This window comes from Poecilia formosa, unplaced genomic scaffold, assembly GCF_000485575.1.
Source record: "Poecilia formosa unplaced genomic scaffold, Poecilia_formosa-5.1.2 Scaffold233, whole genome shotgun sequence".
Lineage (NCBI taxonomy): Eukaryota > Metazoa > Chordata > Actinopteri > Cyprinodontiformes > Poeciliidae > Poecilia > Poecilia formosa.
In genome coordinates, this window is record NW_006800172.1 from 63,912 (window position 1) to 76,581 (window position 12,670).

The 12,670-nt window shown below is 38.9% G+C and overlaps 1 protein-coding gene and 1 non-coding gene across 2 annotated transcripts; one reads left to right on the top strand and one right to left on the bottom strand.

The window, feature by feature from the left end:
• Positions 1-2,440: 2,440 nt before the first annotated feature.
• On the bottom strand, positions 2,441-2,513 carry trnak-cuu (transfer RNA lysine (anticodon CUU)). Its single transcript has one exon. It is a non-coding gene; the product is annotated as a tRNA-Lys (tRNA).
• Positions 2,514-2,589: 76 nt separating this feature from the next.
• On the top strand, positions 2,590-9,711 carry LOC103149664 (26S protease regulatory subunit 4). The gene is made up of 11 exons (XM_007568935.2): positions 2,590-2,638; positions 3,139-3,192; positions 3,667-3,763; positions 4,485-4,609; positions 4,698-4,883; positions 4,966-5,094; positions 5,331-5,427; positions 6,401-6,590; positions 7,193-7,344; positions 7,827-7,981; positions 9,354-9,711. Exons 1-11 carry the CDS (start codon positions 2,636-2,638, stop codon positions 9,486-9,488), a joined length of 1,323 nt encoding a protein of 440 aa, XP_007568997.1. The 5' UTR covers positions 2,590-2,635; the 3' UTR covers positions 9,489-9,711.
• Positions 9,712-12,670: the final 2,959 nt, after the last annotated feature.

Below are 12,670 nucleotides of genomic sequence, written 5' to 3' on the forward strand. Positions count from 1 at the left end.
ACATCACCTTTTGTCCAAGTGCTTAAGGTTTATTTATAAAATCTGAAAACCTACACAACCTATTTGTTCCAAGAAATTGTTTTTTTTTTTTTCCAGAGGCCTCACTCTGATTGCAGAAAACCACAGAAAGCCCTGATGGTTGTTAATGTGTCAGTGGAGTCGCTGACCGCGAAAAACTGGAAAATGACTTGTTGACACGTGAAAGAGCTGGCAGCGCAGTTGTCTTCTTTCTCTAACACGAATCTGTGAAGATGCTGAAGTGACCATTTTCCAGCCACCGCCGTTTTGCTTTTCCAGCTGAGACTTGAGCTGAAGTGCTTCTGATTTCCAAAGAACGAAAGCAGATCGTCGGACATTTAATAAGAAATAAATACCTCAAATCTATCCAAGTATTTCAATATACATTGTGATTGGATATAGGGCATCATTAGCTTATTCTCTTAATATCTCTCTCTGAGGGTGCGGGGCATGTTGCGTCATAAACTTTTAAGATCAGCTTAAAAAAAAATTCAGTTCTCACTACAGCCTGTTAAGGGGCGATAATGCCTGGCGTATATGCAGTGTTTGTATGAAAGAGAAGAAGAAATGAGTTGTTAAAAAAAAAAAGGAATAAAGTGATTTTGCACCAGAATCTCTTCTCATTAACTTAGTTTTTTTTTTCTTCTGTTGCTGATGATGTTCTGATCCTTCCACATGAATGTTATATGAAGTTGTTTTTTTTAATGATTTACAGAAGTTATTTCTATGTTTTGGTGGATTGTTACTACAATATATAACTTTGATAATCAGTTAAAAAACAAGACCTGGGTGAACAACAGAAGGCTTTCTGTTTTCTTGGGTTTTATCTATAATTTGTAGAAAACTTGAAATAAAACTAAGCTAACTCACAAGTAACTTTACAGCAAGATATAATAGTTTGATTTAAGTCAATAATTCCTTAATATTGATGAAAAAGTACTCGCTCCATTGGCAGATAATTTCATTTATGACAAGAAATTTTCCCATGTTGTAAGTGAAATAATCTGCCAGTGGAACTAGAACTTTTCCATCAATATTAAGGAATTATTGACTCTAAACAAACTACTATATTTTGCTAAAAAAGTTACTTATGAGTTCGTTTTGAATTGAGATGTTCTAGGATGTTGCCACAAGAAACTAGACAGAAATATTTGGTAAGATTTTGTGTGTTATTTTTTCAGTCTTCTGTCAATAACAATGGAGGAAGAGTTGAAAAGGCAAAGGTCGATTCTTTTGTTAAAAGTAGCCAGATGTTTGTGGCATCACATCTGACATTTTGTTGTTGTTGTTTTTTAAAGTTCTGTGTCTAATGAAAAATAAAAATTTCTGACTACTTCCATTTTTAAACAATCTAATATTTCAACCATATGCTTGCACTGCATCAAATTTGCTCTGTTCTTCAATTGGCACAAAATCGTTACTCATCTTTGGACTCCCCTGTCCTTAAGCCTTCTATGCTGCAGCTGAATCTCTCGACTCGAAATCTGTTCTTTCTCAGGAGCAGCAATTTCCAACACGACATGATGTTTTGAGTGAAAACCGTTACTCACTTGTCTGTGGAATCAACGGAGGTATAAGACAAGACGACAAAGATTTCAAGCACAATGCTAAGCACCTGTCTTTGTAGGCCGCAGTCGCAAGCTGTCAAATGTGAATCCCTGTTGTTTTTATTCAACTTCAAACTTTTTCTCAAACTTTTCTCTTCCTGCAAGTACAGAAAATTTGATACATCTTTCAGTGCTGACACCAGGGCACAAACGCCCCGAAATAATTTGAATTCTGAAAGATCTGCTTTTCACGATGGAGACAAACTCTTTCACACGGAATAGCTCAAAAATATTCTTAACAGGGAGTCAGAGAAGCAGTGCCTACACAGATAATAATAGCTTTGAACCAGTGCCTGTGTGCTGCTAGCTCCTGTTTGTGTGCAACGAGCATGCCATGCACTAATGCATGTATGCATGTGGGACAGCGGAGGCTCGGACTGGCATACAAAGACTCTTTTGTTGAGGCTCCATTCTGAGACATGGCAGCACCAGGAGAGTTACTGATAGGAGGGCTGAAACACACACACACACACACACTCCAATAGGAACACACTTGTTAATACCTTGAAGTTTTATTCATTTTTGTCAAATCTCTACAGAAAATGCATTACAGTGAATCGTAAAAGACTTCATGCCCCTTTAATCTTTTCCACATTTTAACTAGTGCATAGAATTAAACATACTTTGTATAATGCTGACATTTCTGTTTAAAATATGATTTTACATGATTTTATATGATACTCTAGCTTTCTGGGTCAAGAAATAATATCAAATCTTTTTAGACAAACTTGTATCACTGGGTTTTGAAAGAGTTATTTTATTATTATTATTATTGTTATTATTTTATCAATCACACATAAATAAAAAGGTGCAGACGCCCAACGTGGGGCTCGAACCCACGACCCTGAGATTAAGAGTCTCATGCTCTACCGACTGAGCTAGCCGGGCTGGCAGTTTCTTCACCTACGAATGTCTCAATACACACGTGGGCTGACAGGATGAGTGCCGTGTTTTTTGTGCCCTGCGTTGTTCCCGTATGACGTGACGTCACATTCAGTCGACAAGCAACCATGGTAAGTGAGCAAGCAATTTTTGCCACGGATAATTAATATATCATTTGTGCTCTAAACCCTAGTTTTGTGACTATGGCTTCACTTTTAGCGTCACAGTTTACACCGCGTAGTCGCTATTTATGGCTGCGTATTTTATTAGTGAAATGGCGAGCTATTTTAAAGGCAGCTGACGATCATTTAGCCTAAAGCTAGCAACATTAGCTTCTTTTTAGCTACCGGGATTTGTGTTTCTCTTTTCCATGTACTAAGTTATTCACTTTGAACTACACTTTAGTCCGTTGTTCTGTTTTTATTATTTTTTCTGTTTTTGTGGATTTTTAAAATAGTTTTACAATTTTTATAGTCTGCATTTACTGTAAAAAGCTAAGTGACTTGGCAGGTTGCAGATAGCAACGAGCTAGCTTTCTCAAGGAAAACAATGGCTTTAGAAAAATAACACATTCATGACGATTCATTCTGGACTTAATTACTGCTCTACTGAATCTTGTTTATTTTCGTAGGGTCAAAGTCAGAGTGGAGGCCACGGTCCGGGAGGAGGCAAGAAGGATGACAAGGTGACTTTTTGCTACAGTTGTGAGAGATATTACTATTTGATGCATCTGAATATGTCAAAACTGCTATAACAGCTGAAAATCGCGCACATTGTGAGGTTGCTTCAATTAATCGCCAGTTTAACATCACAGTTGTGCTTCGAAATAAGCTTCAGAATTGCAATACAAATTGACAGCGTGTTGAGATGCCAAGTCCTGGTTCTGAACATGCTTCAGCACAAGAACAATAATCGAAGATTATAGAGTGAACTTTTTACTGTCCTTGGTTGATTAATCGATCACAGTAAAAATGATTCCAGCTCCATTCAGTAGGAAAACACACAACATAAAAAATTATTTTTTTGTTGAATAGTTTTTAGTTGAATAGTTTTTTTGTGTGAAGCGTGATCGCTTAAGTACTTCAGTACTATATTCTCTTGCCAAGTCTTTAACGAGGTTCTTTTTTAAAATTTTGCTATCATTAATTTCTGTTCGAAGGATAAGAAGAAGAAGTACGAACCTCCAATTCCAACCAGAGTGGGGAAGAAAAAGAAGAAGACAAAGGGTCCCGATGCCGCTAGCAAACTTCCACTTGGTAAAGAAGTGAAAACGCACTGTTATCTGGCAACATGTCCGTTTTTGGCATTATGTACAAAAACCTGCCTGTATGCAGCATTTCAATGGAAAGAGCCCAAACTAAAATCCAAGCTGTCCATCCATATAGAGTAGGAGTAAACTGTTAAAGTCAATATCTCAGTGATCTATTCTATCGATTATTCTGCCGATTAATCAATTAATTGGATAGAAAAATTGGTATGTTCTGCAAATATCATAAATGCATAAAAATACAAATAAACAAATAATTCCATTCCTTCTTAAAATAAGAAAATAAAAATTTTATTGCATAAAATGCAACAACAGCATTTGTTGCATTTTACTGAGTGCTTGATCATTTGTAGCAAAAAAACAGCTAAGAAAGGCTTCTAACGTCAAAAAGGATCATGTTGTTCTGTCAGCAATTGACTATTTCTTTTTGTCTTTCTACTCCAGTTAACAATTAATCACTAGCAATTGATTCATCATGATTAAAGTTTTGACTTAATTACTGCTTTAAATGTGTTGTCCTTTCATCAATTAGTCTTTTTGTGAGTACAGTTAATTAATAAATTGCTTAATTAATAAATTACTCGTTAACTGGAGATTAATTGTGATGAATCGATTGTCAAAATTGTTTTGACAATCGATTCATCACGATTAATCGGATGAATCATTTCAGCCCAGTTTATTTCACACAAAGCGGTCTGTCTGCATTCTAGTCACACCTCACACTCAGTGCCGCTTGAAGCTGCTGAAACAGGAACGGATCAAAGACTACCTGCTGATGGAGGAGGAGTTCATCAGGAACCAGGAGCAGATGAAGCCTCTAGAAGAGAAACAGGAGGTCAGCCTTCGTTCTGACACTCGCCTCTTGTCTCGTCTCTCTGGTGATCACATGTGTGTGAGTGTTTGTTCCCTTCCTGCTTTAACAGGAGGAAAGGTCAAAGGTGGATGACCTGCGAGGAACCCCCATGTCGGTGGGCACCCTGGAAGAAATCATAGACGACAACCACGCCATCGTTTCCACGTCGGTGGGGTCGGAGCACTACGTCAGCATCCTGTCCTTCGTGGATAAGGATCTGCTGGAGCCAGGCTGCTCTGTTCTGCTCAACCACAAGGTGAGGTGTGGGCAAAGCCTCAGCTGGTGTGTATCTATGTTTGTTCCACGGTATAATAGACTCTGGTTGTGTGTGCCTGCAGGTTCATGCTGTGATTGGGGTGCTGATGGACGACACCGACCCCTTGGTGACGGTGATGAAAGTGGAAAAAGCTCCCCAAGAAACCTACGCTGATATAGGAGGACTGGACAATCAGATCCAGGAGATTAAGGTTCAGCGTGGCACACAGTCAAACGAACATCTTAAATACATGAAGTTATTTTTTCGTTGTGTCTTTTTAAGCTGGACTCCTACTGTGTTTAGGCAGAAAAGGAACAAAATTGAATTCAGTTTGTAGCATTTAGCTTAGCCTGACATTACAAAAGGCAAAACTTTTTAAATCTCTCTCTCTTGTATGAAATATACTGTATGAATAAAACTGTCTTGACTTTGATTGTTTGCTGTTAGGAGTCTGTAGAGCTGCCGCTCACACACCCTGAATACTACGAGGAGATGGGCATCAAGCCTCCTAAAGGTGTCATCCTGTATGGACCTCCCGGCACAGGTCCGTTCATTTTAACACTCTTTGTTGTTTTTGGTCCAACCAACCAACACAAAATAATTTAAAGAAGTTGAGTTGATACCTTGTATCTTAATATCAACCCAGATTTTCAGTAAAACTCTGTAAAACAAAGTCTAAATGAGGATTTTGTGATTTAAGATAACTTCTATTAACTCTGAGGTAATCGGTCGATCTGGACTTAAAGTTTTATCACAATATTATGTGATATAGTTGTGATGACGATAAAAGTAACGCTAAAAAACATTTATTACTTTATATTTAAGGTCACAGCCTCACATACACAAATGTACCACACCAGTCAGATAAACAAGTGTGATTTATATCAATACAATCAATCAATTCAATCATACTTTCAAATCTATTGATATTGATTGACAGTCTTATTGAACAAACACTGAGATAAGTAGTAAAAACAGAAATTCTGACAAAGTTGACAGTTTTGGGAGTTTTTTTTTAAACAATATTATTTTAATTTATTGGGAAAACTATGAATCAAAATTCTTAACATAATAATAAATTTATCACGATAAATGATATGATAAATGCCCAGCCGTACAGATTTGAAATGCTCTTTCCTTTCTCCGAACCGTTCTAGGTGAGATGTTCACAGCTTGTGATGCGTTATGCTGTGTGCCTTGGTCGCCATGACGCTGATTAATTTAGTCAAGTTGATTTGTGCAGCACATTTCATCAACAAGACACTTTATACCATAAAAACATAACACGGTAACCGCTTAAACAAGCAATAAATATTACATTTTGTCAAATGCTTTCATCAAATATATTGATTAGTGTTCCAGTAATTATTAATCAAAGGCAACTCTAAACAGCCTTTGATTAATAAGGAACTCAGTGTTTCGACTGTTTTGCAGTTTTCTGGAAGTTTGTCCCAGATCAGAGGAGCGTACATCACACTATTGGAGTCAGGATTTGTTTTAAACCTCTGTCCTCCCAGGTAAGACACTCCTCGCCAAGGCTGTGGCCAATCAGACGTCGGCCACCTTCCTGCGTGTGGTCGGCTCGGAGCTGATCCAGAAGTACCTCGGAGACGGACCCAAGCTCGTGCGGGAGCTGTTCCGGGTGGCCGAGGAGCACGCGCCGTCCATCGTCTTCATCGACGAGATCGATGCCATCGGCACTAAGAGGTACGCGGAGGTCTGCTGAGCGCTGGCTCAGACTGAGAGCGGTAATGAATCACCTACTCTCATGTCGAGGTGCCGGATTGGTGTCACAATGTACCGTCTCTAAATAATCTGTGTTTGTGTCTAATTCTCAACAAGACGAGGTGATGCAGAGCGAAAGGGTTGTTCTTTTTATTATCTTGTTGAATATATGTTTATGCCAAATTCAACATTTGCTAAAAACATTTAAGTATCCAGGTCAAAATCTCTGTTTCGTGGATCATTTATGATATAAAAACTTGCCTTGCAGCATTTCTGACATTATATGCTAAAGTTCTTCTATTGTTTTTGATACTGAGGAATAATTTTAACTAAGTTTGCACTTGTACCTTGAAATTCTAGGTATATATAGATTTGTATATTAATTTTCACATCTGAAATCTAGAAATATTTTTTAAGAGTGGAAGAAACGGCAAGCAGGAGACAGAGCTGGAAGTGTCTGAATATTCATGATTTTATGAGTTTTATACCAAATAGTTCAGGCCTCAGCTTCAAACCGAACCAGCCATGGTTCAGCTCCACTGATGTATGGATATTTGTAAAACCTGCTTTCTGCCTTTTTCAAGGTACGACTCCAATTCGGGTGGCGAAAGGGAGATCCAGAGGACCATGCTGGAGCTGCTCAACCAGCTGGACGGCTTCGACTCACGAGGCGACGTGAAAGTGATCATGGCCACCAACCGGATAGAAACGCTGGACCCGGCCCTCATCAGACCCGGTCAGCACGCCGTCTGATTGGCTCGAAGGCCGCTCGGCTCCGGCTCTCGTATCTGCAGTACTGTAAATCTGTCTGGCACTCAGGAAATGGCTCCATTCTGCTGAGTCATGGCAGGGAGGGGGAAATTGAAATGTCAAGTCTTTTTTCTTCTGGTTTTTTTCTCTGCTTTGGGATGTGAATTTATAATGCCTGTTCCCTTACGGCAGCGCTCCTTTAAACAAAGATTGTCACGTGCGGCAGGAATTACATTCACTTGACATTATCAAAAGCTGTCTTAAGACTGGGAGTTTTTTTCTTTTTTTTTTTTTCTTTTTACGCATTCTAGTCACCGAGAGCAAAATCCTGCAGAGCTTTCTTAAATAACAACCCCTCCAATCTTGTTTATTTTGCAGATATTCCCAAAAGTCTTGACGTTAGTAAATGCACAGTGTGTGTAAAGATGTTATTAATCCGTTTATGTTTTCCGTTTCTCCCACACACAGGGCGAATCGACAGAAAGATCGAGTTTCCTCTGCCGGATGAGAAGACCAAAAGAAGAATCTTCCAGATCCACACCAGCAGGATGACGGTGGCAGACGACGTCACCCTGGACGACCTCATTTTGGCTAAAGACGACCTATCAGGAGCAGACATTAAGGTGAGACGTCCTCCAGAAACAGGAACCAGACACTTCTGATTTCCTGTCACGATAACCTATTTTGCTGGATGATAAATTGTCCCAGAAACTTTTGCGATAAATGAAAATATTGTCATTTTGAGACCATTTTCATCTAATATAATAATAATAATAATAATGCCATATTAATGTGAGTGCACCCTGTCAAAGATCAAAAAACACTTTAATTTCTAAAGAACATTTAACACTGGAACTGGAAAATATTTTAAGTACCTCAAATAAATAAAGAAAAACGGCAATAATTAAAATGGATCGCGAAGTCTCTGTAACTGAAATTGCATCTCGAAAGTTTTTAATCATTTAGATTAGACAGGGAAAACAGGCAAAAGTGGCAGGCAGGACTTTTGCCAAACAAAAACAAAAAAACAAAACAGTGCAAGCTAATTACTTAGTACTGAGTAATTTAATTTCCCTTCAGGATCAGTAAAGTACATTTGAAGTGAATCAAATGTTTTTCAAAATTTCAGCAATATGAAACGGAAGCATCCTTAAATAATTGTTGTCCGAATTGAAATAATGCAGTTTATTCTAATTTATCGTGCAATTAACTGATTTATTGCTTACTTATAAACTAGACTGAACTGTCAGCATGTACTGCGCCATAGCTGCACTTCTTCTAATTAAAATTCAGCATCTATATTGACCTCCACGCAAAATTGAAAAGGTCCAGTGTAGAAAACCTCTCTTTCCATTTTATTTACCAGATTGAAAGTTGTTTACTTTCAATCTGGTAATCTGCAGGGACTTTTCAGTCGGAATGTGTTTGGTTCTGTATTTTCTGCTCTTCCTGATGGGTTTCTTCTTACGGCTGCAGTCACTTATTGATTAGTTATCCCAACCTCATCCAAATGGAGGGAGGAGAAAAAAGACAAAGTTGCTCAAACGGAAAATTCTAAGGCTGGCTTTGTAAATAATTAATGTCAGCAGTTAATTAGGTGAAATGAACTTTCCATTCAATAGTATCTACCAGCTTTAGCTCAGGTCGCTGCTGTAGCTTTGCTGCCATCTTGTGGCATATGATGGAATTATAACAAAAAACTCCAGAAACTTTTATGAATTTGTGTGTGCTTTACTGAACAGGTCAGTAGTGTTTTGTTTCAACATTTCAGCAGGTGTTTGCACAGTTGAGCCTGCTGAACACACTAAGCTAACCATTGTTCCTGTTGTGGTAGTTCATTGGAAAATATAGTACCCCCCGGCCCGCCCCCACACACACACATGTCTGGCTATGTTTCTACATTCTGTTTCACATCTTTGCTGCCTTAAAAAAAAAAAAAAAAGCACAAGACAAGTCTGACACTTCTCCTCTCCTGTATCCTCTTTTCTCCTCCAGGCCATCTGCACAGAGGCAGGCCTCATGGCGCTGCGAGAGCGCCGCATGAAAGTCACCAACGAAGACTTCAAAAAGTCCAAGGAGAACGTCCTGTACAAGAAGCAGGAGGGCACACCCGAGGGCCTTTACCTTTAACGCTCCCATCTTTATTTCTTGTTTTTGTTTCTTTATACCCTCCACCGCTCCCCCACCCAACCCTTTTGTCATTTATTAGCGAGTGGAAGAGTGGCAGCAGCTGACTCGACTCGTCAGCGAAAAGCTTTGATACGTCTTGTGCACGTCACGTCTTGCTCCATCCCCTCTTCCCTGTTACCGTTATGTGTTAAAACAGTTAATAAAAGTGATAAATAGAACCAGGCGTGGGGTGTTAGTCATCACTTTTTAACAGCTTCGGTCGCAGGAGCACTTTAACCATCTGCTGACGTTTACTTCCTGCATATGGAGGTTTGCATCATTTTCATACATTCGGTTTTTTAGAAAGTAGTAAATGTAGTCACTTCCTTTGAACTTTTTTACATTTTGTCACATTATAACCACAGATGCAACGAATGTGACGTGTTTTATTGGACTTTGTCCGTTTGCGTTTCTGTTGCAATTTTGCGTGAAACTTTGTAGATATTTCGCTACTTTTGGAAAAAACACAATTTTACGCGTGAATAAGTTCGTTCAGGCAATAAGTCGTTAAAATCATACGCCGCCATCATCCTAGTACCACTTCCTGTCATGGTTTGTGCCAGTGGCAAGATCTGGTTGTTGATCCTGTGATTCATGTAATGCCAAAAAATTGTTTTCACTGCAGTTTTGCAAAATAAACCAATTTCAACATGGCCACAAAAAACACCTTATCCCACTTTTTTTTTTAAATTGGCCTGTTTCCAATTGGCAAATTTACTTTTGAAATATTAAATTGCTGCAATTGTATGGTGATTCAAAACGCTGCTATAAACATCAACCCACCAATGGGACTAGAGATAGAAATTAGCCACTTGACTATAATGCTACTATATAATGTCCCATTATAAAAAACAAAAAAACTCTGAAGCAGTCACCAACAAATAAATGAATGCCCGTCATAAAACAAAAATAACATTTTTGTCATCTACTGACATGGGGAGTGTTTTCTGTCATAGTTTTGCAAAAAAACTGCCTCATGCTAGCGCAATTTTTTTTTTTTGATACACATGAGGGTTTTTTTTAAATGGCTGTGTTTCCAATAGGTGCATTTCATTTGGTAATTCCAATTTGCTGAGTTTTATGGTCAATGGAAACGTAGCTACTGTGTCATTTCTGGAATATTTCATATTACAGCCATAAACTGAACGATGGCATGCAAAACTCGAATCCACCATTTTATCTAGTGGTCACCTACAAGAGCTGCATTATGTCAAAGCACTAACACTCAAATGTTTACAAAGGTTTGCTTCAAAGAAAAAGAAAAAGAAAACGCAAAGATTTGGTGCATGTTTCCATTTATGCGCGCAATTATAAGCAAGTAGGCGGATGCATAACTTCAGTAAATCCAGCCAAGCTGCTGTTGCTGCAGTCTTGACATGTGGACAGCGGCAGCGTTGATTTAATCCCCCCTGATGTGGAACCATGTGGAACTCAGTGCTCAGCAGAAAGTGGCCCCATGCAGCAAGCATTGGGCCAAGATGCAGGGCCGGCCTTGAGCCGTTGCTGCTGCACTGCAGGACCCTCATCGAAAACGATCAGGCATTTCAAATGCAGGACAAAATCAAAAATCAAATACAAACCCGTTAGGGGTAGCATGTTGCACCCCATCAGCTGCAAACAGCTTTATGAAGATGCGTTTTGGTTCCAACGAGGCGCTTGTCCTGTTGGATCAAGGCAAATTTTGGGACGTTTATAAATCACCGCGAGTCTGTCCCAGATTAGTTCCTAAATGCCTTTTATTTGAGTAAACAATTAGAATAAACAAAATGTTGATTATTTGCCTCACAAATTCTCCACACCAGGCTTAAAAAAAAGTCTCATCAAGGGAGCCAAGATCGGATTCAGACCTTTCTAGACGTCGTTTGGCCGGGTTTTGGGGAGGGAGAAGAAAAACGACGATGTGGTCATATCGAATATGTGAAGGGTCCATGATTCCAAATCTGTACGGCGGGAAATAAACGAAGCAAAACGGAATAATTTCAGCAAAATGTTCTGATTAGTTTTCAGCATACTAACAGGAAAAAAAGTCTTAACCTGAGTTAGCAACCCTGATAGCAAGCTAGCAAGTGGCATTTTTAAAAAACTGAAAACTGTGATATGTTTTTGTATTAACCCCTCTTTCCTCAGATAGCCCTAAATAAAGTCCTTCAGAAGTGGATTCCTTGTGAGGAATTGAATCATGGTGTAAGTGACACGGCAAACATTAAGATTGACATATTTTTTTGTGTTAGAGATGTAAAAATTAATGTTTACAAACATTCTTCACCTCGTCTGGCTGAGGCTGAGCAAATTTTTTTGTTTGTTTCAAAGATTAAAAGTGGCATGTTGCTTCAACTTTGCAATCAGCAGCACTGCTTTGTGTTGCTCTGTCACATAAAATAAAATACATTGAAGTGTGTAAAAAGTTCACAGTTAATTGAACAAAAAAATAATCTTGTACGGTAATAAAGACATACTGAAGATACATTATCTCTGGGATGCAGCAGCAGAAATCTTTTTAGCTCCTTGTTGCTTATTTACGAATGCTCCTCACGGTCCATTAACGACTAAAACCCGTCCCCATTTTAATGGAGACGCGGTAAAGCTTCCATTAATTTGTCCACTAGATGGTGCTTTAGTCACAAATTGTGAGGCGGAGACATTACTTTGCCCTTTTCTGCATCGTCACTCTACCAATCCAGGTTACAGCCCATTATTGAGGAAACTGGAATAATTATGAATAATTACAATTTCCACGAGACTACATATTAATTTTAAAAAGGCTCGTTTTTGTGTACCGTTAAGCTACCACCAGTCCTGCCGTGGTTTATGGCTCGTTTCACACCGCCTCGCCAGTCCAAAGTGAATGTGCGCACTTCTTTCACCGAACCTATCAAACATTTCCCCTGTGAAGACCTGTCGCATTTCTATCCGACTCCGTTATAAAAACATTCTAGTACTATTAACAATAATGGATATCGCTAAGCGGACGGAATTAAGCAGTAAATATGTTCAGCTTTTTACGAAAAACAAAAATAATCCAGTATTTTTATTTATTACGTTTCCATCAAGTACCATTGCCTGGTGCAATGCAGGTCCCGTGTAGCCAATCGATGCGTCCGGCACATAGAATATAATCTTGCAGGTCTGCACTGGCCAATCAG

Excerpts from the sequence above, each read along its gene's own strand:
- LOC103149664 (XM_007568935.2), top strand. Across the intron at positions 5,095-5,330 it reads ATCAGATCCAGGAGATTAAG|GAGTCTGTAGAGCTGCCGCT; the intron begins GTTCAGCGTGGC and ends GTTTGCTGTTAG. Across the intron at positions 6,591-7,192 it reads GATGCCATCGGCACTAAGAG|GTACGACTCCAATTCGGGTG; the intron begins GTACGCGGAGGT and ends GCCTTTTTCAAG.